The sequence below is a fragment of the Rhinolophus ferrumequinum genome, chromosome 17 (genome assembly GCF_004115265.2).
Source record: "Rhinolophus ferrumequinum isolate MPI-CBG mRhiFer1 chromosome 17, mRhiFer1_v1.p, whole genome shotgun sequence".
Lineage (NCBI taxonomy): Eukaryota > Metazoa > Chordata > Mammalia > Chiroptera > Rhinolophidae > Rhinolophus > Rhinolophus ferrumequinum.
Genome location: NC_046300.1, coordinates 6,373,637 through 6,399,017, shown reverse-complemented (window position 1 = coordinate 6,399,017; position 25,381 = coordinate 6,373,637). Strand labels below are relative to the sequence as shown.

At 58.7% G+C, this 25,381-nt stretch overlaps 2 protein-coding genes across 5 annotated transcripts in view; both read left to right on the top strand.

Annotated features, from left to right (window-relative positions):
* SEMA3F (semaphorin 3F) overlaps nucleotides 1–18,798 on the top strand; it is a 37,161-nt gene extending 18,363 nt beyond the window's left edge. For 2 of the 4 annotated variants that reach the window (XM_033133189.1, XM_033133191.1), the window contains 17 exons: nucleotides 8,238–8,398; nucleotides 8,502–8,564; nucleotides 8,679–8,798; nucleotides 9,516–9,608; nucleotides 11,132–11,225; nucleotides 12,420–12,539; nucleotides 12,740–12,879; nucleotides 13,006–13,120; nucleotides 13,290–13,359; nucleotides 13,521–13,665; nucleotides 14,684–14,906; nucleotides 15,530–15,618; nucleotides 15,750–15,791; nucleotides 15,973–16,130; nucleotides 16,311–16,378; nucleotides 16,639–16,772; nucleotides 17,430–18,798. In XM_033133189.1, the coding sequence (XP_032989080.1) occupies nucleotides 8,238–8,398; nucleotides 8,502–8,564; nucleotides 8,679–8,798; nucleotides 9,516–9,608; nucleotides 11,132–11,225; nucleotides 12,420–12,539; nucleotides 12,740–12,879; nucleotides 13,006–13,120; nucleotides 13,290–13,359; nucleotides 13,521–13,665; nucleotides 14,684–14,906; nucleotides 15,530–15,618; nucleotides 15,750–15,791; nucleotides 15,973–16,130; nucleotides 16,311–16,378; nucleotides 16,639–16,772; nucleotides 17,430–17,840 (2,246 nt within the window). In that variant the 3' untranslated portion in view covers nucleotides 17,841–18,798. The remainder of the gene's footprint in view (nucleotides 1–8,237; nucleotides 8,399–8,501; nucleotides 8,565–8,678; nucleotides 8,799–9,515; nucleotides 9,609–11,131; nucleotides 11,226–12,419; nucleotides 12,540–12,739; nucleotides 12,880–13,005; nucleotides 13,121–13,289; nucleotides 13,360–13,520; nucleotides 13,666–14,683; nucleotides 14,907–15,529; nucleotides 15,619–15,749; nucleotides 15,792–15,972; nucleotides 16,131–16,310; nucleotides 16,379–16,638; nucleotides 16,773–17,429) is intronic. The other 2 variants (XM_033133188.1, XM_033133190.1) reach the window with 2 other exon arrangements.
* A 714-nt stretch (nucleotides 18,799–19,512) lies between these two features.
* Nucleotides 19,513–25,131, top strand: GNAT1 (G protein subunit alpha transducin 1). The gene is made up of 8 exons (XM_033133300.1): nucleotides 19,513–21,289; nucleotides 22,511–22,553; nucleotides 22,674–22,815; nucleotides 22,913–23,070; nucleotides 23,159–23,287; nucleotides 23,530–23,659; nucleotides 23,916–24,069; nucleotides 24,181–25,131. Exons 1-8 carry the CDS (start codon nucleotides 21,184–21,186, stop codon nucleotides 24,369–24,371), a joined length of 1,053 nt encoding a protein of 350 aa, XP_032989191.1. The 5' UTR covers nucleotides 19,513–21,183; the 3' UTR covers nucleotides 24,372–25,131.
* Nucleotides 25,132–25,381: the final 250 nt, after the last annotated feature.

The window sequence follows — 25,381 nt, the reverse complement described above, 5'->3', positions numbered from 1 at the left end:
CGCTGTGAGAGGGGTAACCAGCTGTGAGAGGGGTTACCAGCTGTGAGAGGGGTAACCAGCTGTGAGAGGGGTTACCAGCTCTGAGAGGGGTAACCAGCTCTGAGAGGGGTAACCACCTGTGAGAGGGGTAACCAGCTCTGAGAGGGGTAACCCGCTGTGAGAGGGGTAACCAGCTCTGAGAGGGGTTACCAGCTGTGAGAGGGGTAACCAGCTGTGAGAGGGGTTACCAGCTCTGAGAGGGGTAACCACCTGTGAGAGGGGTAACCAGCTCTGAGAGGGGTAACCCGCTGTGAGAGGGGTAACCAGCTGTGAGAGGGGTAACCAGCTGTGAGAGGGGTTACCAGCTCTGAGAGGGGTTACCAGCTGTGAGAGGGGTTACCAGCTGTGAGAGGGGTTACCAGCTGTGAGAGGGGTAACCAGCTGTGAGAGGGGTAACCAGCTCTGAGAGGGGTAACCAGCTGTGAGAGGGGTAACCAGCTCTGAGAGGGGTAACCCGCTGTGAGAGGGGTAACCACCTGTGAGAGGGGTAACCAGCTCTGAGAGGGGTAACCAGCTCTGAGAGGGGTAACCAGCTGTGAGAGGGGTAACCCTCTGTGAGAGGGGTAACCAGCTCTGAGAGGGGTAACCAGCTGTGAGAGGGGTACCCAGCTGTGAGAGGGGTAACCAGCTGTGAGAGGGGTTACCAGCTGTGAGAGGGGTAACCAGCTGTGAGAGGGGTAACCAGCTGTGAGAGGGGTTACCAGCTGTGAGGGGGGTAACCAGCTGTGAGAGGGGTAACCAGCTGTGAGAGGGGTTACCAGCTCTGAGAGGGGTAACCAGCTGTGAGAGGGGTAACCAGCTGTGAGAGGGGTTACCAGCTGTGAGAGGGGTAACCAGCTGTGAGAGGGGTTACCAGCTGTGAGAGGGGTAACCAGCTGTGAGAGGGGTTACCAGCTGTGAGAGGGGTAACCAGCTGTGAGAGGGGTTACCAGCTGTGAGAGGGGTAACCAGCTGTGAGAGGGGTTACCAGCTCAGAGAGGGGTAACCAGCTGTGAGAGGGGTTACCAGCTCTGAGAGGGGTAACCAGCTCTGAGAGGGGTTACCAGCTGTGAGAGGGGTTACCAGCTGTGAGAGGGGTAACCAGCTGTGAGAGGGGTAACCAGCTGTGAGAGGGGTAACCAGCTGTGAGAGGGGTAACCCGCTCTGAGAGGGGTAACCCGCTGTGAGAGGGGTAACCCGCTGTGAGAGGGGTAACCAGCTGTGAGAGGGGTTACCAGCTCTGAGAGGGGTTACCAGCTGTGAGAGGGGTAACCAGCTGTGAGAGGGGTAACCAGCTGTGAGAGGGGTAACCAGCTGTGAGAGGGGTAACCAGCTCTGAGAGGGGTAACCCGCTGTGAGAGGGGTAACCCGCTGTGAGAGGGGTAACCAGCTGTGAGAGGGGTTACCAGCTCTGAGAGGGGTTACCAGCTGTGAGAGGGGTAACCAGCTGTGAGAGGGGTTACCAGCTGTGAGAGGGGTTACCAGCTGTGAGAGGGGTAACCAGCTGTGAGAGGGGTAACCAGCTCTGAGAGGGGTAACCCGCTGTGAGAGGGGTAACCAGCTGTGAGAGGGGTTACCAGCTGTGAGAGGGGTAACCAGCTGTGAGAGGGGTTACCAGCTCTGAGAGGGGTAACCAGCTCTGAGAGGGGTAACCACCTGTGAGAGGCGTAACCAGCTCTGAGAGGGGTAACCCGCTGTGAGAGGGGTAACCAGCTCTGAGAGGGGTTACCAGCTGTGAGAGGGGTAACCAGCTGTGAGAGGGGTTACCAGCTGTGAGAGGGGTTACCAGCTCTGAGAGGGGTAACCACCTGTGAGAGGGGTAACCAGCTCTGAGAGGGGTAACCCGCTGTGAGAGGGGTAACCCGCTGTGAGAGGGGTAACCAGCTGTGAGAGGGGTAACCAGCTGTGAGAGGGGTTACCAGCTCTGAGAGGGGTTACCAGCTGTGAGAGGGGTTACCAGCTGTGAGAGGGGTAACCAGCTCTGAGAGGGGTAACCAGCTGTGAGAGGGGTAACCAGCTCTGAGAGGGGTAACCCGCTGTGAGAGGGGTAACCCGCTGTGAGAGGGGTAACCACCTGTGAGAGGGGTAACCAGCTCTGAGAGGGGTAACCAGCTCTGAGAGGGGTAACCAGCTGTGAGAGGGGTAACCCGCTGTGAGAGGGGTAACCAGCTCTGAGAGGGGTAACCAGCTCTGAGAGGGGTAACCAGCTCTGAGAGGGGTAACCACCTGTGAGAGGGGTAACCAGCTCTGAGAGGGGTAACCAGCTCTGAGAGTGGTTACCAGCTGTGAGAGGGGTTACCAGCTGTGAGAGGGGTTACCAGCTGTGAGAGGGGTAACCAGCTGTGAGAGGGGTTACCAGCTGTGAGAGGGGTTACCAGCTCTGAGAGGGGTAACCAGCTGTGAGAGGGGTAACCAGCTCTGAGAGGGGTAACCCGCTGTGAGAGGGGTAACCCGCTGTGAGAGGGGTTACCAGCTGTGAGAGGGGTTACCAGCTGTGAGAGGGGTAACCAGCTCTGAGAGGGGTTACCAGCTGTGAGAGGGGTTACCAGCTCTGAGAGGGGTAACCAGCTGTGAGAGGGGTAACCAGCTCTGAGAGGGGTAACCCGCTGTGAGAGGGGTAACCCGCTGTGAGAGGGGTAACCCGCTGTGAGAGGGGTAACCAGCTGTGAGAGGGGTTACCAGCTCTGAGAGGGGTTACCAGCTGTGAGAGGGGTAACCAGCTGTGAGAGGGGTTACCAGCTGTGAGAGGGGTTACCAGCTCTGAGAGAGGTAACCAGCTGTGAGAGGGGTTACCAGCTGTGAGAGGGGTAACCAGCTCTGAGAGGGGTAACCAGCTCTGAGAGGGGTTACCAGCTCTGAGAGGGGTTACCAGCTCTGAGAGGGGTAACCCGCTGTGAGAGGGGTAACCAGCTGTGAGAGGGGTTACCAGCTGTGAGAGGGGTAACCAGCTGTGAGAGGGGTTACCAGCTCTGAGAGGGGTTACCAGCTCTGAGAGGGGTTACCAGCTCTGAGAGGGGTAACCCGCTGTGAGAGGGGTTACCAGCTCTGAGAGGGGTTACCAGCTCTGAGAGGGGTAACCCGCTGTGAGAGGGGTAACCAGCTGTGAGAGGGGTTACCAGCTGTGAGAGGGGTAACCAGCTGTGAGAGGGGTAACCAGCTGTGAGAGGGGTTACCAGCTGTGAGAGGGGTTACCAGCTCTGAGAGGGGTTACCAGCTCTGAGAGGGGTAACCAGCTCTGAGAGGGGTTACCAGCTCTGAGAGGGGTTACCAGCTCTGAGAGGGGTTACCAGCTCTGAGAGGGGTAACCAGCTGTGAGAGGGGTTACCAGCTGTGAGAGGGGTAACCAGCTGTGAGAGGGGTTACCAGCTCTGAGAGGGGTTACCAGCTCTGAGAGGGGTAACCAGCTGTGAGAGGGGTAACCAGCTGTGAGAGGGGTAACCAGCTGTGAGAGGGGTTACCAGCTGTGAGAGGGGTAACCAGCTGTGAGAGGGGTTACCAGCTGTGAGAGGGGTTACCAGCTGTGAGAGGGGTAACCACCTGTGAGAGGGGTAACCAGCTCTGAGAGGGGTAACCAGCTCTGAGAGGGGTTACCAGCTCTGAGAGGGGTTACCAGCTCTGAGAGGGGTTACCAGCTCTGAGAGGGGTAACCAGCTGTGAGAGGGGTTACCAGCTGTGAGAGGGGTAACCAGCTGTGAGAGGGGTTACCAGCTCTGAGAGGGGTTACCAGCTCTGAGAGGGGTAACCAGCTGTGAGAGGGGTAACCAGCTGTGAGAGGGGTAACCAGCTGTGAGAGGGGTTACCAGCTCTGAGAGGGGTAACCAGCTGTGAGAGGGGTTACCAGCTGTGAGAGGGGTTACCAGCTGTGAGAGGGGTAACCACCTGTGAGAGGGGTAACCAGCTCTGAGAGGGGTAACCAGTTGTGAGAGGGGTTACCAGCTGTGAGAGGGGTTACCAGCTGTGAGAGGGGTTACCAGCTCTGAGAGGGGTAACCAGCTGTGAGAGGGGTAACCACCTGTGAGAGGGGTTACCAGCTGTGAGAGGGGTAACCAGCTGTGAGAGGGGTTACCAGCTGTGAGAGGGGTTACCAGCTCTGAGAGGGGTTACCAGCTCTGAGAGGGGTAACCAGCTCTGAGAGGGGTTACCAGCTCTGAGAGGGGTTACCAGCTCTGAGAGGGGTTACCAGCTCTGAGAGGGGTAACCAGCTCTGAGAGGGGTTACCAGCTCTGAGAGGGGTTACCAGCTCTGAGAGGGGTTACCAGCTCTGAGAGGGGTTACCAGCTCTGAGAGGGGTTACCAGCTCTGAGAGGGGTAACCAGCTCTGAGAGGGGTTACCAGCTCTGAGAGGGGTTACCAGCTCTGAGAGGGGTTACCAGCTCTGAGAGGGGTAACCCGCTGTGAGAGGGGTAACCCGCTGTGAGAGGGGTTACCAGCTGTGAGAGGGGTAACCAGCTGTGAGAGGGGTAACCAGCTGTGAGAGGGGTTACCAGCTGTGAGAGGGGTTACCAGCTCTGAGAGGGGTTACCAGCTCTGAGAGGGGTAACCAGCTCTGAGAGGGGTTACCAGCTCTGAGAGGGGTTACCAGCTCTGAGAGGGGTTACCAGCTCTGAGAGGGGTAACCAGCTGTGAGAGGGGTTACCAGCTGTGAGAGGGGTAACCAGCTGTGAGAGGGGTTACCAGCTCTGAGAGGGGTTACCAGCTCTGAGAGGGGTAACCAGCTGTGAGAGGGGTAACCAGCTGTGAGAGGGGTAACCAGCTGTGAGAGGGGTTACCAGCTCTGAGAGGGGTAACCAGCTGTGAGAGGGGTTACCAGCTCTGAGAGGGGTAACCAGCTGTGAGAGGGGTAACCAGCTGTGAGAGGGGTAACCAGCTGTGAGAGGGGTTACCAGCTCTGAGAGGGGTAACCAGCTGTGAGAGGGGTAACCAGCTGTGAGAGGGGTAACCAGCTGTGAGAGGGGTTACCAGCTCTGAGAGGGGTAACCAGCTGTGATAGGGGTTACCAGCTCTGAGAGGGGTAACCAGCTGTGAGAGGGGTAACCAGCTGTGAGAGGGGTAACCAGCTGTGAGAGGGGTTACCAGCTCTGAGAGGGGTAACCAGCTGTGAGAGGGGTAACCAGCTGTGAGAGGGGTAACCAGCTGTGAGAGGGGTTACCAGCTCTGAGAGGGGTAACCAGCTGTGAGAGGGGTTACCAGCTCTGAGAGGGGTTACCAGCTCTGAGAGGGGTAACCAGCTCTGAGAGGGGTTACCAGCTCTGAGAGGGGTTACCAGCTCTGAGAGGGGTTACCAGCTCTGAGAGGGGTTACCAGCTGTGAGAGGGGTTACCAGCTCTGAGAGGGGTTACCAGCTCTGAGAGGGGTAACCAGCTCTGAGAGGGGTTACCAGCTCTGAGAGGGGTTACCAGCTCTGAGAGGGGTTACCAGCTCTGAGAGGGGTAACCCGCTGTGAGAGGGGTAACCAGCTGTGAGAGGGGTTACCAGCTGTGAGAGGGGTAACCAGCTGTGAGAGGGGTAACCAGCTGTGAGAGGGGTTACCAGCTGTGAGAGGGGTTACCAGCTCTGAGAGGGGTTACCAGCTCTGAGAGGGGTAACCAGCTCTGAGAGGGGTTACCAGCTCTGAGAGGGGTTACCAGCTCTGAGAGGGGTTACCAGCTCTGAGAGGGGTAACCAGCTGTGAGAGGGGTAACCAGCTGTGAGAGGGGTAACCAGCTGTGAGAGGGGTTACCAGCTCTGAGAGGGGTTACCAGCTCTGAGAGGGGTAACCAGCTGTGAGAGGGGTAACCAGCTGTGAGAGGGGTAACCAGCTGTGAGAGGGGTTACCAGCTCTGAGAGGGGTAACCAGCTGTGAGAGGGGTTACCAGCTGTGAGAGGGGTTACCAGCTGTGAGAGGGGTAACCACCTGTGAGAGGGGTAACCAGCTCTGAGAGGGGTAACCAGCTCTGAGAGGGGTTACCAGCTCTGAGAGGGGTTACCAGCTCTGAGAGGGGTTACCAGCTCTGAGAGGGGTAACCAGCTGTGAGAGGGGTTACCAGCTGTGAGAGGGGTAACCAGCTGTGAGAGGGGTTACCAGCTCTGAGAGGGGTTACCAGCTCTGAGAGGGGTAACCAGCTGTGAGAGGGGTAACCAGCTGTGAGAGGGGTAACCAGCTGTGAGAGGGGTTACCAGCTCTGAGAGGGGTAACCAGCTGTGAGAGGGGTTACCAGCTGTGAGAGGGGTTACCAGCTGTGAGAGGGGTAACCACCTGTGAGAGGGGTAACCAGCTCTGAGAGGGGTAACCAGTTGTGAGAGGGGTTACCAGCTGTGAGAGGGGTTACCAGCTGTGAGAGGGGTTACCAGCTCTGAGAGGGGTAACCAGCTGTGAGAGGGGTAACCACCTGTGAGAGGGGTTACCAGCTGTGAGAGGGGTAACCAGCTGTGAGAGGGGTAACCAGCTCTGAGAGGGGTTACCAGCTGTGAGAGGGGTTACCAGCTGTGAGAGGGGTAACCACCTGTGAGAGGGGTAACCAGCTCTGAGAGGGGTAACCAGCTGTGAGAGGGGTAACCAGCTCTGAGAGGGGTTACCAGCTGTGAGAGGGGTAACCAGCTGTGAGAGGGGTTACCAGCTGTGAGAGGGGTAACCAGCTGTGAGAGGGGTAACCAGCTCTGAGAGGGGTAACCAGTTGTGAGAGGGGTTACCAGCTGTGAGAGGGGTTACCAGCTGTGAGAGGGGTTACCAGCTCTGAGAGGGGTAACCAGCTGTGAGAGGGGTAACCAGCTCTGAGAGGGGTAACCACCTGTGAGAGGGGTTACCAGCTGTGAGAGGGGGAACCAGCTGTGAGAGGGGTAACCAGCTCTGAGAGGGGTTACCAGCTGTGAGAGGGGTTACCAGCTGTGAGAGGGGTAACCACCTGTGAGAGGGGTAACCAGCTCTGAGAGGGGTAACCAGCTGTGAGAGGGGTAACCAGCTCTGAGAGGGGTTACCAGCTGTGAGAGGGGTAACCAGCTGTGAGAGGGGTAACCAGCTCTGAGAGGGGTAACCACCTGTGAGAGGGGTAACCAGCTCTGAGAGGGGTAACCAGCTCTGAGAGGGGTAACCAGCTCTGAGAGGGGTTACCAGCTGTGAGAGGGGTAACCAGCTCTGAGAGGGGTAACCAGCTGTGAGAGGGGTTAGCAGCTCTGGGGCGGGGAGATGGGATGGGTGAATGCCTCCTCTGATGCAGGACAGGTGCACAAAAATGTGCATACCTGGGCCCTGTGCAGACATGCGTATGCTTTTCTTTGTGCTGCCATCTCAAGCCTGTGCTGTGAATATTCATCGCCCTCATTACAACCTTCCCTCTCTTGCTGAGTTAAAAATAACTAGAGGTGGGTGGAAGAGGGGTTCGCCAGGGGAACCCCTGGGCTCTCCCCCTGCCAGAGGAAGGTTCCTAAAATTCCTGGAGTCCTCGGTCTGTCATTGACCTATCACTGGACAATTCCTTCCTGTCCTTCATCTTCAGGGAGGAGGACTTTCCCCTGCAACTCGAGGGTGGGAGGGCCAAGCTGCTAGACTCACATAGAAGAGAAACTGAGAACTCAACTAGATCCTTGCCCAGCCCCAGGGAAACTGCCACACTGTGGAAGGGCCTCTCTCCTGGGAAAGACTGTTCCTGGCTGCTTCAAAGTGGCCTGAGAATTCCACCATTAGCAGCCCAGTGGGGCCTGGGGGAAGCCCGGCTCTGCTGGGTAATATGGCAGGACTTGCCGGTGTGCTGGCTAACCCTCTCAGACCAGGTGGGGATCTTGCTGTGTGCCAGCTCTGCCTTCTGTCTGATGGGCAACTGGGGTAAGGGCAGAGCACCTCTGTGCCAGCAGCTGGGAGCTGTCCTGGATGCATCTGCCCTCACCTCTCTACTTATTAACCATTTTAGGCCCCTGTGGGACGCTGGCCCCACCCTGAGAGTGGGAGCATCCAGCCCCACCTGAGCAAAGACTCTTTGATGCTGTCAGGCTCCCTGGCTCTCACCCACTGTCCTTTCATGGGGACCCAGAAGCTTTAGCTTTGGGTGTGGCCCCTCTCTGACCTACCCACCTGTCCTACTTTCTCCTCCCAGTAATCAGGAACTGGAGAGGGAGCTAAGTATTCCCTGGAGGGGAAGCTGGGCGTTTAAGGTGACCGTGTGGTGGGGACCCCCTCTGCCAACGGGGGGGGGTATGGCTGCATGGTCTCCAAGTGTCCTAACGTCTGCCCTGCCCTCCACCCACAGAGCTGAAGGCCACAGGCACTGCCCACTTCTTCAACTTCCTGCTCAACACCACTGACTACCGAATCCTGCTCAAGGACGAGGACCACGACCGCATGTACGTGGGCAGCAAGGACTACGTGCTGTCCCTGGACCTGCATGACATCAACCGTGAGCCCCTCATTGTAAGGGCCCGCCCAGATGTGGGGCGGTGGGATGAGGGACACAGGGCCCCGTGTCTGGGGCCCCGTCCAGCAGGCTGTACCCTCTGACCCCCGTCTCTGACAGATCCACTGGGCGGCCTCCCCACAACGCATTGAAGAGTGCGTACTCTCAGGCAAGGATGGCAACGTGAGTACAGTGGGGTCCACAGGTGGGGTGGGGGACAGGGGACAGGTGACCCCAGGGAGGCACTGGGGCCCGGCAGGCATCTGGGTACCTCCCCGGCTTTCCCTCTGGTCCCAGGGTGAGTGCGGGAACTTCGTCAGGCTCATCCAGCCCTGGAACCGAACACACCTGTACGTGTGTGGGACGGGCGCCTACAACCCCATGTGCACCTATGTAAACCGAGGCCGCAGGGCCCAGGTAAGTCCCCCCCACCCCCACCCTGTGCTGCCCCCATTGGTGGCCACATTCCAGGGTTCTGATGGGAGGATGGGCCACTTCCTGGCCGTGTGACCGTGGGTGAGTGACTTCTTTCACCTCTCAGAGCCTCAGTTTCCTCACCTGAAAATGGGGCTAATAGCTGCCTTTCTCACAGGTTGGTGTGAGGAAGAGGCAGTGAGCTAACACTCCCAAAGGTCTTAGTACTGTGCCTGGCACATAGTAAGCGCTCACTCCATTCGTGGCAGCAGTTCTCTTGGCTATGCCTGTGGACCATGCCCCTGCAGCCAAGACAGAGGGTCTGGCGGGAGCCTCAGCATTAGGAGGCGGGACACCTGGGTCAGCTTGTGCTACACGGCCTGGGGAGAGCTGCCCCTTCCCCAGCTCTGCCTGCCCCTGCCTGCTTCTGCCCTTTTCCATTTCCATGTGGGCATGTATGAGCTGGCGTGACCTTGTAGGGCGTGTGTAAGAGTGATTGGACCTAGGGGTCACATGTGTATGCAGGTGTGCACCAAGCTGTGTGTGTGTGTGTGTGTGTGTGTGTGTGTGTGTGTGCACGCACAGGTGCATATATGTACTCTGGGTGCCCAAGTGCTCACGTGTGTTCCTGGCATGTGTGGTGTGAGAGGCTGGCAGCCCGAGCCCGCTCCCCCAGCCCCTGCCACCCCTGGCTCTAACCCCTGTTCCTCCTTTTCTCAGGTTATGCCCTGGACCCAGATGCAGGTGGTCAGAGGCCGAGGCAGCAGAGCCACGGATGGTGCCCTCCACCCGACGCCTACAGCCCCACGCCAGGTGGGCCTCTCCCTCCAGGCCCTCGCCAGGCAGCACTGCCTCTGAGCCGAACTCACCCTGGGCCTGGCCTTCCAGGCCAGCCTCCCCGGGGGGTTCCCCTCTGTCTCTGTGCCCCCTCCCAGCCCTTCCCCTGCAGTGACTCTGAAGGCAGTCCCAGCTGGATTCATGTCAGCCTCAGTGTGACCCCTGCAGGCAAGAAATCATAACGCCATTAGGTGGGGAAGACGAGCCCTGGGGACAGCCATGCCTCAGCCCTCAGAACACGTGTGTAGACGTTCATGCACACGCACCCACATACACTTGGGCACCTGCAGTGCACACTCAACCCCACACTTTATTCACCCCCAGAGTGGGGCCGTGGCCCACGTGTGCAGTCTGACACATTACTCTCAGGTTTCCATGCCCCAGACCCCCCGTGGTTATCAGTGGGCACAGGTGTCTGCACACTCACAAGCTTGGGGCTCTCTTCTCCTGGGTGGGAGGGGCGGAGCTGTCTGCCCACTAGTCACGAACTGGGACTGGGCTGGGGGGGCCTGGGGCTGGGTAGGGGCGGGCAGGGGGGCAGGGGCTGCCGGTGAATGAGAGCAAGTGATCACTTGAGCCTGTGTTTGTGGTGGGGAATGCTGAAAAGTGGGACTACTCAGACTCTGTGTGTGCGCCCAGGGTGTGAACGGTGTGCTCTGTGTGCTGGCAGTGATGTGTGCCAAGTTGTGTGTGCAGCCCCGTGTGTGCAGGAAATCGTGTGTGCAGTGTAACTGGAAGCAGGCCTGTGTACACCTTCGCATCACCATCCCTGCCACCCGCTGCCACCTCCTTTCTGCCTCTTTGCCTCTTGCCTTTCTCTCCCTTCTCCCCATGAGCTCATCCTAGTCCCAGGGCTTTCACCAGCCTTCCTCCGAGCATCTTCAGGGCTGGGCTGGGAGGCACAAGGGACTTTGTTAAATTCTGTGTGGTCTGGGCTCAACCCCTCAACTCCTGGCTCCCTGGGGAGACATGGAGCTGGGGGCTCTGCTGAGGGGCAAGAAAAAGGCCATGGCCTATTAGTCTGTCCTGAGAACCACAGGTAGGGCACGAAGCCTGGGGACATAGTGACCTCAGAGCCCTCTGACTTGGTGGAACCTGATGCCAAAGGACAGAACCCCATGCCCTTGGCAGCTCCTTCTTGGCCCAGGACAGGCAGCCACAGCTCAAAGAGTTGTACCTGTATGGCCCAAGGGGACTCTAGCCAGCATCTTCCTGAACCAGATGGCGTGGAGTGGCTTCAGCCTCTATAAACCTACCCCACGCCCCTCTCATGGCCCCAAAGCAGAGCCCTCTGAGACCTGATTCCCAGGTTTTATCTGAGACTTGGGACCAGGCAGCACCTCCCTTAGAACCTACAGTGTGGCCCTGCCCTGGGAGACAGTTAAAACCCAAGGAGAACTGGGGAGTGAAGGGGGTGGTTTCAGTGTGTCCCTGGGGGCCTTGCCCTTCCTGGCTGTGGGACCAGCCTGGACCATGCTGAGCCCCCCTCTGCCCTGCAGGATTACATCTTCTACCTGGAGCCTGAGAGACTCGAGTCAGGGAAGGGCAAGTGTCCATACGACCCCAAGCTGGACACAGCCTCAGCCCTCATCAGTGAGTGCCCCCACCCCATCCTGCTTCTACAGCCTGAAAGTGTGGCCTCTGCCTCTGGAGTAGGGGGCGTGGCCCCAACACTGACCCAGGGTGCACATGTAGCTCGGAAGCCCCCCAGTGGAGCCCCATCTGGCAGGGGGTGGGGTACAGACACACCCCAGTGTGAGCTGAGGGGCAGAGACTAGGGGTGTGAGCTTCTATTCAGCCCCTCAGATCCTACCCTGAAATCCACAGTATGATCCACGCAAAGGCCAAAACCCTCCCAGCCACAGGCTGCCTGGAGGAGGAGACAAGCCAAGTGTGTACAAGGGGTGGTCCCCTAGCATTTTCTTGTTTGTCTGAGAGTCTGGGAGAGGCCCACAGAAAGCACCAATGGAGAGTCCTGGCCCTGTGACCAGCTGGGGGGAATTTGTTTCTGGTCTTCCAGGTGTCTGGGAGGGTTGGGGGAATGTTCTCTGAGGAGGGGTCCCGTCTGGGAACTCAGGAGCAGCTGTTGCCCCTACCCCCAGGTTGGGTGAGCCCACCGCTGACCCTGGTCCCTGCGCTGTGCCTGCCTTCTGGCCGCCCAACTCAGTCTGCCTCTCAGAGCAGCTGCTGGGCACCATGCCACCTCCAAACCTGGGAAAGGCCCCCAGGGCAGGGGTGGGCATTATCCGCCCTGTCTTGGCGAATGAGAAGGTCCTAGCCTGACAGCAGAGCCTGCCCTAGGGGAGTCTAGAGGGAATACCTGGAGTCAGCATAGTTGTTACATTTTCAGGTATTGTGAGCCAGCTGTTAAACACAGCTATTAGTAAAAAAAAATTAAATACATGCTCAAAACTCATTACTTCCTAATTATTTTAACTGCATTTTATTATTACCTATGCTCTTGAGGTTATTTACATCTATTTTGTATCTGGGGGGTGGAAATACTATACAGTGGTGTTGGTAGCTCTTCCCAACTCCACTTTCAGGGACCTCAGGTTAGTAGCTTGCAGTCAGCCATGGTGGGAGTATTTACCCACGGAAATCGGGTCTTGCTACTAATCCCAGCCCTCCCAGAGCCAGTTAAACATTTACCGGTGCCCCACTCGTGATACGATTGTGCCCTGGGGAGGCTCAAGGGGAGACAGGACCCTACCCTGGAGGTCATTTGGGCTGTGCCCTGGCCTAGCAAAGGGTGGTCCTCTTGACTGACCCACCGGCCACCCACAGATGAGGAGCTCTATGCTGGCGTGTACATCGACTTCATGGGCACGGACGCAGCCATCTTCCGCACACTTGGAAAGCAGACGGCCATGCGCACCGATCAGTACAACTCCCGGTGGCTCAACGGTGAGCACAGGCTGCCAGCCCTGGGGGCGCAGCATGTCGGGGATGTGGAATGTTGCATAAGGCAGCAGCCGTAGGGGATTCCGGCCCTTGGACTGGCTGGGGTGGGGGTGGGCACGGGGCTTCCTGTACACAGCGGGGATTCTGTTGGGAAGAGGCACTGGCAGAGCAGAATCACCTAGCTGACCCCTGCCCACCTGCAGACCCTTCTTTCATCCATGCTGAGCTCATCCCCGACAGCGCGGAGCGCAACGATGACAAGCTCTACTTCTTCTTCCGCGAGCGGTCGGCGGAGGCGCCGCAGAGCCCTGCGGTGTACGCGCGGATCGGCCGGATCTGCCTGGTAGGCTCTGCTGGTCCCATGCTGCCCCTCTCCGGACGGAGCCCTAGTTCTCTCAGCCCTTCTCTGCCGGCGGTTTGGGGATGAGTGGGCTGATCTGACTCGGCTCTTTGTCCCCTGCCCCCCCAGAATGATGATGGCGGCCACTGCTGCCTGGTCAACAAATGGAGCACGTTCCTGAAGGCCCGGCTGGTGTGCTCTGTGCCAGGCGAGGATGGCATTGAGACTCACTTCGATGAGCTCCGTGAGTACCCAGCAGACAGGTGGGGCCTTGTGGCTACTACTGGAAGGATGGAGGCTGGCTGGCTGGTCAGGTCAGGGCACCTTTGGTGGGCCCCCCTGAGCAGGAGTGGGCAGGGCCCACGGGTGCCTGGCTAAGGCACCCTCCCAGCGCCTTCTCCCTCTGTCCCCAGAGGACGTGTTTGTCCAGCAGACCCAGGATGTGAGGAACCCCGTCATTTATGCTGTCTTTACTTCCTCGGGGTGAGGCTGGGGCCAGGACCACAGTGGCATGGTGTGGCTGGAGGGGGGCTATGACTTGTGGAGGACCTCAGCCTGGTGGCGAGCTGTGGGGGGGGGCAGGCTGGGAGGGACCTGGGCCGAGGGTCTGCCCGGTCCACCTCAGCAGCCTGCCCTGCCCGCAGCTCCGTGTTCCGAGGCTCTGCCGTGTGCGTTTACTCCATGGCAGACATTCGCATGGTCTTCAACGGGCCCTTTGCCCACAAGGAGGGCCCCAACTACCAGTGGATGCCCTTCTCGGGGAAGATGCCCTACCCACGGCCTGGCACGGTGAGGACCCTTCTCACTCTGCCTTTTCCTTTCCTCTCCTACAAGGCCTGTTCTGAGTCAACCCTTAGCAGACATGGGCCCCACCATCATGGTGCTCACAGGCAGATGGGGGAGGTGGATCATGCACGTATAAACCCTCCATTGGTCCTCAGGAAAGCTGAAATTTAAAAACAAACAAAACCATTGACACACGGCATCAGGCTGTGAAGGAACCCAGCCAGGATCCTGAAACAAAGATGGCAGGCTAGGTATGGCAGGCTGCTCCATCTGGGGGGCTGTATGGGTGCCGAAGGTTGGAGGAAAGAGTCTTCAAGGCAGAAGCTAGGAGGCAGGGCTGGAGGTCAGTGTGGCTCACTAACTGTAGACAAGGAGGTGAGGGTGGGCAGGGGCTGACCTGCAGGGCCTCGGTGATGGTAGGAGGTGATTTATTTGATCTTGGTGTGACATGGGCCACAATAGGAGTCTAAGCAGGAGAGCAACATGATCTGAACAAATGCAATGGGCAGTTGTGGCTCCATGTGGTCAGGACTGGGATGGAGAAACTGGTCTCAGCAGAGGTCGGGGAAGGCATCCCCCAGAGGTGAAGTTGGATGCTGGGCTGGAGTGAGCTGGCAGGGGTGGGGGAAGTATGGCCAGAGTGTTAAAGGAGCCTACAATCTCGCTGAGCAGCGTCCAACGTGGAGGGGGTGAGGGTGTGTGTGGCAGGAAGTGGAGGAACATCCAGAGAGGAAGGAGACATCAGGGTGGAGGCCATGGAAAGGGAGTGGTCAGCTTTGCTGAATGCTGCCACAAGGTCACAGCACATGAAGCCAGGGAGGTGGCTGTGGGAGACCTTGGGACTTCAGCTGGAGTAGGACCTGCAGAGGCTGGGTGAAGGGCAAAAACCTGGCTGGGGGTTCTGAGGAGTGGAGCTGGCAGAGGTGGTGGGGACAGACAGAACAGCATCTTCTCTTGGAGCTCGCGGGTCCAGCGAGCCCCATGTGGGAGGCCTGGACCTGACACTCGCACCTGCCTGCAGTGCCCTGGTGGGACCTTTACTCCGTCCATGAAGTCCACCAAAGACTATCCTGATGAAGTGATCAACTTCATGCGCAGCCATCCGCTCATGTACCAGGCCGTGTACCCGCTGCAGCGGCGGCCCCTGGTGGTCCGCACAGGCGCTCCCTACCGTCTCACCACGGTCGCCGTGGACCAGGTGGATGCAGCCGATGGGCGCTATGAGGTGCTTTTCCTGGGCACAGGTACCCACTGCTGCTCCCGGCCCCTCCCGCGCTGGGCCCGCTGGGTGGAGGGTGCTGATCCATGGGGCTGGGACCCCCGCTGCTAGGGGTTGCTGCAGGCTGGTCAAGGTCAACTCTGCCACCGTCCTCCTTTGGAGCCTTCTCCCTGTTGCCAGGATAACAGACTAGGGGTGGGCAAACCTCGTCGTCATCCCTAGGGGCCAGGAGGCCAAGGACACTGGGTACCTGGGGACCCATGTAGGAAAGGGGGGACAGATGGATGGCAGACACCTCCAGGATACGTGGGTCCAAATGCTAACACACACATGCTTATAGGCACACATACAAGTGCACCCACCACAGTTCCAGCAGCCCTCACCACGGGGGACTACTCCAATGTCCTGTTCTGAGCAGTGCCCAAACAAGGATGGGGTGGGAGGGCCAGGCCCTGGCCCTGATGTCCCTTATCCTGGGCCAGTCCCCTCAGACCTCTTCCCATCACTGGGCGAAACTCTTCAGTCTTGGCACAGAGCTGCTGCTCCACTGCCCTCTGGGGTTTGGGCCCTGGTGGGGGAAGGGGCTGAGGCTGGTGCCCCTTCCCCAGCATCCTCAGCCTCACTGAGGCCCTGCCCGGCCCGTTCCAGACCGCGGGACAGTGCAGAAGGTCATTGTGTTGCCCAAGGACGACCAGGAGATGGAGGAGCTCATGCTGGAGGAGGTGGAAGTCTTCAAGGTGGGTGTGACCACCCAGTCCTGTCCGCACCCAGGCTCTCGTCCATCTGTACCAGCTCCTGACCTCAGACCTCCAGGGCAGGGCAGGGAGGGAGTCCCCAGGGTCCAACGCTGATCCCTATTTTCTTTCAGGACCCAGCACCTGTTAAGACCATGACCATCTCTTCCAAGAGAGTGAGTTTTGACAAAGTGGGCTGGGGGTAGGGATGGAACCTGCTACCCCTTGGGGTCATGCCCTTGGTGCAGGGGTGGGGAAACTGAGGCATGGAACAGGAAGGGAAGGAACCTGGCCCACCTGGCTCCTGATGGGGGCTGGCGATGGGAGGGAACTGATGTGCCCCTAACCCTCCCCCAGCAACAACTGTATGTGGCCTCAGCCGTGGGTGTCACACACCTGAGCCTGCACCGCTGTCAGGCATATGGGGCCGCCTGTGCTGACTGCTGCCTTGCCCGGGACCCCTACTGTGCCTGGGATGGTCAGGCCTGTTCTCGCTACACAGCATCCTCCAAGAGGTATGGACCTGCCGACCTTTGGAATTTTGGCCACCAGACCCAGGGCCCTGTCCTGGGAGTCTGGAGATGGATGCAATATCACCCAGGGAAAATCTATGAGCCCTGGATTCTTGAGGGTACAGGGACCTGGGAGGGGCACGCCTCTTTAGGCATACTCCTTCAGGAGCTATCCTCATCCAGGCGGAGCCGCCGGCAGGACGTCCGGCACGGGAACCCCATTAGGCAGTGCCGTGGCTTCAACTCCAACCGTGAGTGTGCTGGGCCTCCCCACTGGGTGCTCCGAGCCTCATGCAGCCCACTGAGCTGCTCACAGGGCCTCCACTAGAAGGATGCTCACATGGCCCATGGGGGTGAAAGGGCTTGGGGTCTTGGAGATGGATGCCCGATGGCTCATCTCTGCCTTTCTGGGTGGGTGTCCCTGTATGTGCTACTCGGTGCCTGCCCCTCATTGGCCTGCAGTCTGCCCAGAGGCACTGCTGCTTTCACACAGCGCCCTCTTGTCCAACAGCCAATAAGAATGCCGTGGAGTCGGTGCAGTACGGCGTGGCAGGCAGCGCTGCCTTTCTTGAGTGCCAGCCCCGCTCGCCCCAGGCCACTGTTAAGTGGCTGTTCCAGCGAGATCCCAGTGACCGGCGCCGCGAGGTGATTTCCTTTGCCCCACAGTCTTCCCGTGGATGTGGGAGTCCCTTGTACAGTAGAAATTCCACGTGGGTGAAAGGTGGGGTAGGAGCCAATCTGGGGCAGCCCTCATTCTAAGAAAGCACTTCCAAACTCCCTTACCCACGAGGAAATCATTTGGGTGAATCTAATTATATGGAGGGGTTTCCGTATTATATGAAACCATTGCTAGGCAATGCCTCTTTCCGTGAAAGCTTCGTATGTGTATCCATTGGAAGTGTACCTACTTGTAGGGAAACGTCATTGGGTGGGCTCCAGTATATGGACATTCTGTAAGGTAGCCCTCATTTTGTGGAAATGTCTTCCAGACATTTCCTTATGTGGATGTTTTATGAGGGAGCTCCAATTGGGTATTCTCATTAAATAGAAATTCTCTGTGGTGTGCTCCAAAATTTTCTCATTGTACAGAATCCCCTTACGGTCACCACTCCTGAAATGGAAATATGTGTGGAGGCTTCTTTCAGATGTTATGTGAAACCTTCCTGTGGGTGTGTCTTGGTATATGGAAATTCCAGATGGGTGCCCCTACGTGGGATGGCCACAGAGGTGGTGTGATCTAGGCGCTGGCTGGGGCAGCAGGGTGGTCACATAGCCCCTGAGCCCCCACTCTCTGCCCCTCAGATTCGTGCAGAGGACCGTTTCCTGCGCACAGAGCAAGGCTTGCTGCTTCGTGCCCTGCAGCTCAGCGATCGCGGCCTGTACTCCTGCACGGCCACTGAGAACAACTTTAAGCACATCGTCACGCGGGTGCAGCTGCATGTTCTGGGCCGGGACGCTGTCCACGCTGCCCTCTTCCCACCACCAGCTGTGAGCGCCCCACCACCCCCAGGTGCCGGCCCCCCCACACCACCATACCAGGAGTTGGCCCAGCTGCTGGCCCAGCCAGAAGTGGGCCTCATCCACCAGTACTGCCAGGGCTACTGGCGCCACGTGCCCCCCAGCCCCAGGGAGGCCCCAGGGGCACCCCGGCCTCCTGAATCCCAGGACCAGAAAAAGCCCCGGAACCGCCGCCACCACCCGCCGGACACATGAGGCCAGCTGTCTAAGCCCTGCAATGGGCCAGCCTAGCCCTTGTCCCTTTTAATATAAAAGATATATAGATATATATATATATATAAAAATATCTATATTCTATACACACCCTGCCCCTGCAAAGACAGTATTTATTGGTGGGTTGTATATAGCCTGCCCCGTCGGCAGCATCATCCAAAACTTTGACCCATGCTGGTCAGAGACGACAGAAAGCAGAGCCCACCTAATGAGGCCCAGTCAGTTGGCAGGGTCAGGCTAGGACTGTACAGCCCCCAGACTCAGCTGGGAGTCCACCTGCTGGACAGCCACCGCTGGGATCTACAGGACACAGGGAGGGAGCGAGCTCCGCGTGGACGGGGCACGGACTCCACCTTGGCCAATGTGTGCTGTCAACCTGAGCCATCGGCATAGACATGAATACAAGGACTGCTTTGGAGACTGGGGGTGGGAGGGGGGGCTCAGATGCACTCAGAGAGGAAAGAAGGGGTCGTCACAGGATGCCGGCCCCTGCCTGGGACCGGGGCACTCAGTCAAGGCCAGCCCCTTCCTGGGTATTTATTCTCTATTTATTGGGGACAAGAGAAGAGGAGCCCTGCATGGGTGGGGCAGCCCCTCCAGCCCCTCCTGCCCTCCCTGCCTGGCCACTCTACCTCCTCTTCGCTTTTTCTGTGCCACTGTGACTCAGGGGCTGGGAGAATAGCAGAGGGGCCAGGCGAAACCAGGGCTGAGGGGAGAGGAGGCCATGGTGGAGGCCTGGGGCCTACAGGGGCTCCCCAGGGCTCCCTTCTGCCCACCACTTCAGATGATGGGTGTAAATAGCTCTGGTGGGGCAGTTGGGTAGGTGGATGGGGGCTCCTAGCGGCCCTCTGCTGCCCAGGCCACAGCCGCCCTTGGGTTCCATCTTGTTAATAAACACTGGCTCTGGGACTGGACTTTGGCTTTTCTCCTTGGCAGGGGAGGAAGGATGGGGGTTCAGTCATGCCCAGATTCTGTGTCTCCTGCCCCCCAAACTCCATGGGTCCTGGCCACCAGTTCCCACACGTTCTCTTTTGCATCCCATTCGCTCATTCAATTGTTTGATCATTTGTTCACCATTCCTTCCTCACCTGTGTGCAGCCTGGTGCTGGCACTAAGGACTCGGAATTGGCAAGACACAGCCACAGCCCTCACAATCTAGTTGCCCCCACCCTGAGATTCCCAACAAAATTCCCATCCTTCTTGCCTCCTTCCAGCCAGCTCTCCATAGAGGGCCCAGCATGAGCAAATGTGCAGAGGTAGGGAGATCAGGGTAGGTGAGGAGCTGCTAGAGGAGGAAGTGGGGCTGGGCACCCTGGGCCAAATATAATGAGTCCGGCCCTGGTAGGGGAAGCTAGGAGCTGGGGAGTCCCATGGATCCAGCAGGGCTTAGAGCCATACCTGATAGCAAGGGGAGCCAGGTGGTGACTGGGAAACAGTAGACTGGCCCCACTTTAAATAAACCCAATAAGCAGAAACCAGGTTTTCATTGGTTTAACAAACCTGGGCTCCTGCAACACCCCGCCCCCCTGGGAAGTGTGTAAGGGGCTGCAGAGACCACCCCTCCCCAGCCCATTTACAACGTGGAGGTGGAGGATGGATGGAACCTGAAGGTTGAAAAGGGCGCAAATGCTCTTGCTTCCGGACAGATCTCCGTCCCCCGACAGAAGAGAGCCACATGTTAGGGACAAGCTTCAGTGCTCAGTGTTTGGGGCCTTGGCACCCCCTCGTGGTATCTTGGGTTGCAAACAGTTGGATATTAAAAGGCAGCCAGGTTTCCAGTAGTTGAACCAGGAGGCTCAGGGCCCCTAGATGGGGCCTTGGGAGCCCAGGGTTTAGATCTGATGGGAGGTCCAGAGCCTGGGAACTCAACACTATGGGCTCAGTTAACCACTTCCAGTCAGCAGCACTCCCCATCCTACCTGAACCCACACACAGATCCCAGACCCCTAAGGTGAGGCAGGCATGCCCCAGAAATACCCCTAGGCATGTCCCAGAGCACCCACAGGGGACAGAACAAGAGCAGAGCAGATGAGCTCCACCCCTCCTTGCCCCAGAGTGCCAGACCTGCTCTGGGACTGTTTCCCCATCTGACAACAGGCCTGCAAAACATTCTCTGGAGGAGCCTAGCCACCTCTGCAGGTCCGAGGCTTTGTTGCTCTCCAGTACATACAAACAGGTAGACACGTGAAAGTATGCACACATATAGGTACACACATAAATGCACATGTACACAGGCACATGCTCAGACACAAATACAGGAAACTACACATTAATGCATTGCACATTTCCGTGCATTTATACATTTACACACACACATGTTAATCCACACAAGCATGCACGTGCACATAAAGATAAATGTACAAAAGCACATACATACCTGTACACATGTATAAGATGTGTACATAAGGGCACACACATGCACTCACAAAAAGGCACACATGTACATGTGTACACACAAGTGTACACGGACAAATGTGTTGTCATCATGTCATTGGCTTGCTTGGTGCCAGTAAAGGATAGACACCCCCCCACCCCAGGCACAATAGCAGACATGCACGCACACCCAAGTCCCCTGGCATCATGGAGGCATGTAGAAGCCCTGCTCAGGTCAGATCCAGCCCTCACTATGGCGCAAATGCAATGTCTACCTTTGCGTCTTGATTTCCTGTCCCGTATAGAACTCTGGTCCAGAGTCACTCGGCCCTTCTCAGCCACCTCCTGCTGTATAGCCCTCTGAGCCTCTGCTTCCTCAGTACAATGGGGCTGATGACGTGGGTACCCTCCCCCAGGACCGGTGTGAGCTCACAAGATACTGAGCAGTGCTGAACCCAGTGCTGGGCATAGACCAGGTGCTGGGTGCATGCTTCTCCCTCTACTCCCTGCTGGCAACCCCAACCCTCCGTGGTCCCCACCCCCGGGGCTTGAAGCCCTTTCCTCCCCTTTCTAAGCTGGACCTTACCAAACATGTCTCCTTGCTCCAGGGCAGGGGCAGGACTGTCTCCAGGAGGGTTGGGGGGGGGTGGTAGAAGGGGTGCAGAGTCAGCAGTTGAGGGATTGGGGCCATACTGGCCTGATTAGAAGAGCTGGAGGCTGAGCTGGATTCACCTGTCCTTGTCTCTGGTTGGCTCTTGGGTACCCCCAGTACCCAAATTCCACTAAGCAGCCCTACCAGGGCCTGCACAGGTCTGTGGAGAGCAGTTGATTTCCAGTCCGGGGGCCAGGAGGTTGTCCAGGGAGGCCAGAGACTGCCCTGAGCCTGACTCTGGGGATCCCTCCATCCAGAAAAGCCAACTGACCAACCTGTTCCTTCACCCGCTGCGCGGGCATGGGGGCTGGGGCCAGCGCAGAAGAGAAGCACTCAAGGGAGCTAGAAAAGAAACTGAAAGAAGATGCTGAGAAGGATGCTCGAACCGTGAAGCTGCTGCTTCTGGGTAGGGATGTGGGCCCAGGTCAGAGGCTGGGGGCAGGCATGTGACCTTTGTGTGAAGCAGGGGTGAGCAGAATGAGCCTGCAATAGGGCAGGTTACAGAGGGGGAGCCCTGGCGGCCAGGCAAGGCCCAGCCTGACAGGTGATACCCCAGCTCCCCAAGTCTGGGTATGCCATGGAACTCCTCTCCAGAGGGCCCGCCTCAGGCAGCCTCCCCTCCCGAGAAGTTTGTGTCAGCCACTCTTATAGACGTGTGGGTATGAGGCACTTTTGCTCTGACTGGGCTTGTGGAGCTCCGGCCTTTGGCTTGATGGGTCTGCTGGGCAGGGCTCAGAAAACAGGGGCCTCCTTGGGAGCACCCGCTAGGGCTGCGCCCTTGGGAAGGAGAGGGTCACAGTCTCTAGGACCACCCAGAGCCACACACAATGGCCCTCAGTTTCCAGAGCTTTACTGTTGGCAGACCTGAAAAGCAGCTCAAGGGTGAGGAGGGATACTAAGGCCCAGTGGGGAATAGATAAGGCCATGCCCATGGTCTCATGGAAGTGAGGGGAGATGAGGCTGAGCCATGCCTCGAGGCCACTGCTTCCCCCAACGGGAAGAAGGAGCTGTTCTGAGTCAGGCTCCACCCAAGCTCTCCAGGGTCCAGTCAGGCAGCGGGATGTGGGCAGACAGACCAAGTCAGAGTGCCGGGGAAGACAGAGAGGCTAAGCCAGAAATCCCATTAACTGTGTCCAGCACCCTCGGGAGAGCAGGCTTAGAGGGGCTATCAGCTCCGTCTCTTCCCCCACCCAAAGGCGCTAATCCCCTCTGAGCCTCTTGGAGACACTCCCCTCCCACCTCAGCTGAAAAGCTAGGTTGACCCTACTCAAAATAATCCCGTGCGTGCAGTACCAGATATATCCACAAGGTGGCGCCCTAGGTTGTCTTTATTTTCGTCTCAGGCTAATAAAGACTGTATATCAGGGTCTTGGAGGTTCCTCAGCACAGCTGAGGTCGTTGATGCCCCTGGTCAGCCCTCTTCTGTCACTGCTGACATTAACAAACATTTTTCTGCCAGAATGTCAGGACCTTACCTTGGAGGATGGGGGGAAAACAGATGAAACTAGGGGCTGGGCTGGTGCTCTGGGTCTGCCTAGCCCTTTTCCAGGCCTCATTTCCATGGGCAGTAAGAGGAGTAGGGGAGAGATGCGATCAGCGCGGCTCTGAGGTAGGGCTTCCCTTCCAGGTGCCGGTGAATCCGGGAAGAGCACCATTGTCAAGCAGATGAAGTGAGTGCCCTTGCCGGTTAGGAGGCCTTGGGAGGGGGGAGGGGAAGGGAGCCTTGCGCACAGGGTCTGTCCTTCCCCACCCGACCACGAGGCGCTGATCGCTGCTCTCCCTGGCTGCAGGATCATCCACCAGGATGGGTACTCGCTGGAAGAGTGCCTCGAGTTCATTGCCATCATCTATGGCAACACGCTGCAGTCCATCCTGGCCATAGTGCGCGCTATGACTACACTCAACATCCAATACGGTGATTCTGCGCGCCAGGTGTGCCAGGAGGCGGGCTGAGCGGACCTCTGGGGACTCGAGGCGCCGGGCTGGGCCCAAGCCCTAATCACCGCCAACCATTCCCACCTGTCCCCAGGACGACGCCCGGAAGCTGATGCACATGGCGGACACCATCGAGGAGGGCACGATGCCTAAGGAGATGTCGGACATCATCCAGCGGCTGTGGAAGGACTCTGGTATCCAGGCCTGTTTCGATCGCGCCTCGGAGTACCAGCTCAACGATTCGGCCGGCTAGTGAGCGCGCAGGCGGGGCGTGGGGGCGCGGGCGGCGCCCTGCGACACTCCTGCTTTCCACCCACCCACACCCCGGCGTCTCCCGCAGCTACCTCTCCGACCTGGAGCGCCTGGTAACCCCGGGCTACGTGCCCACTGAGCAGGACGTGCTGCGCTCGCGTGTCAAGACTACCGGCATTATCGAGACGCAGTTCTCCTTCAAGGACCTCAACTTCCGGTACGACCCCGGGCCCGCGTCCTTGCTCTGGGGCCCTGCCAGCGAGTTCACCGCCCCGAGGCCCCTCGCGTCCCAGTGGCCCCATCCCTACAGGAGACCCTTCCGGTTCTCCGATAGCCCGCAGGCGGAAAGGCCCGGCCCCTCCAGGTGCCAGTCTGGTCTGAGTGAGCCCTAGCCAGCACTGGGAAGCTAGGGGAGGCCGGGGGCTCGCCGCGCCGGTTCAGGTCCCGTCTACCCCGCAGGATGTTCGATGTGGGTGGGCAGCGCTCAGAGCGCAAGAAGTGGATCCACTGCTTCGAGGGTGTGACCTGCATCATCTTCATCGCGGCGCTGAGCGCCTATGACATGGTGCTGGTGGAGGACGACGAAGTGGTGAGTGCCAAGGAAGGCCTGAGTGAGGCCCGCGGGAAGCAGGAGACAGCGCTGCGAGAGTGGGGAGTGTCTGGGAGAGGCATTCGTTTCAGAGCGGTCCGAAGGTGTAGAGGAGGCAGCCAGCAGCCCCACTGAGAGGCGTTGCGGGGAGACTGGCCTGCAGCTGTCGGCGGAGAGGCCCCGGGTGCCCCGAAGCCCAGAGGGGAGGTGTCGCTGCCCTTGTTCCCCGGTGCCCGACAGCTTCTGCCCTCTTCAGAACCGCATGCACGAGAGCCTGCACCTGTTCAACAGCATCTGCAACCACCGCTACTTCGCCACCACGTCCATCGTGCTCTTCCTCAACAAGAAGGACGTTTTTTCCGAGAAGATTAAAAAGGCGCATCTCAGCATCTGCTTCCCGGACTACGATGGTGAGACTCCGGGCCCGGCCGCCAGGCGGCGACCCACCCCCACGATCTCGGGCTGCCTCCTCCTGCCCTGCAGGATTTGGGGTAGGGAGTAAGAGCCCCCTTCTCCGCCAGGACCCAACACATACGAGGACGCGGGCAACTACATCAAGGTGCAGTTCCTCGAGCTCAACATGCGACGCGACGTGAAGGAGATTTATTCCCACATGACGTGCGCCACCGACACGCAGAACGTCAAGTTTGTCTTCGACGCTGTCACGGACATCATCATCAAGGAGAACCTCAAAGACTGCGGCCTCTTCTGAGGTGGGCTTCTCCCAGCCCGGATGCTCCCCTGCTTTGCCCCTTGGTCTCAGTACCCCAGCTCCATCCCAAGCTCCCCACCCCACCTCACTATAGCAGACCCACCCCAGGTCCCACCCCAGCTTTCCAGACCCACTCCACCGCCTGACCCCCAACTCCCAAACCCCTCTGCTTCCAAGCCCCATCCTGGCTTCTCAGGCTCCACCCACTGCCACAGGCCCCGCCTCTGGCTCACAACTCCCACCCACTTAATCTCTGACAGGCCCAACTCCCCAGGTGTCGCTGCTTCCAGATTCTCCTCCACAATATCTCTCAGCCTAAACTCAATTATTTTGGGGCTAGGGATGTTGACAGATTCCTTCTTGTTTTCCTGGGTTCCTGAACCCATGTACATCCTAAGACCCTGTAGCCCTAGCTGCCTTGTAGCTCCAGCCAATAGGACCCTATCATCTCCCCAGGACTTCTGGGCCCCAGCCTGTGGCCCCACCAGCCACAGATCCAAAACCCTGAGCCCCACTAGCCTTGAGGCCCTGACCCTCCCCTGTGATTCCTAGGCCTCCCAGAGCCGGGTGCCCCCAACCCCAGCTCTGCCCTTCACGGCCTGGTTGCCCTGGCCTCCAAGACCCAACACAGCCAGCGCCAGCTAGGAGCAGGCAGGACTTGGGGCAGCTCGAGCACAGAGCACACAGTGACTCAGCAGTGCCCGACTGACCAATCTCCTGCAGCTCTCCCGCCCCAGGGGGCCCCTGACTCACCTTGGTGGGTCTGGGCTCAGCAAACAGCCCTCCCTCCCAGAGTTTCATGAAGGGCAGAGGGGCAGGCAAGGATCCCTCCTCCTTGCCTCCAAGCCGGCCTGATGCTTACCATCAACCCGTTCCAGCTGTACCACCTCCATGTGACAAGTCTGACACCTGTCTACCCCAGCAGCTTCAGGGGTCCAAAGTCCAAGCCAGCTCTGGCCTGTGCAGTTCCTACATAGATGAATTAGTGAGCGGGGGCAGCCCTGGGAGCC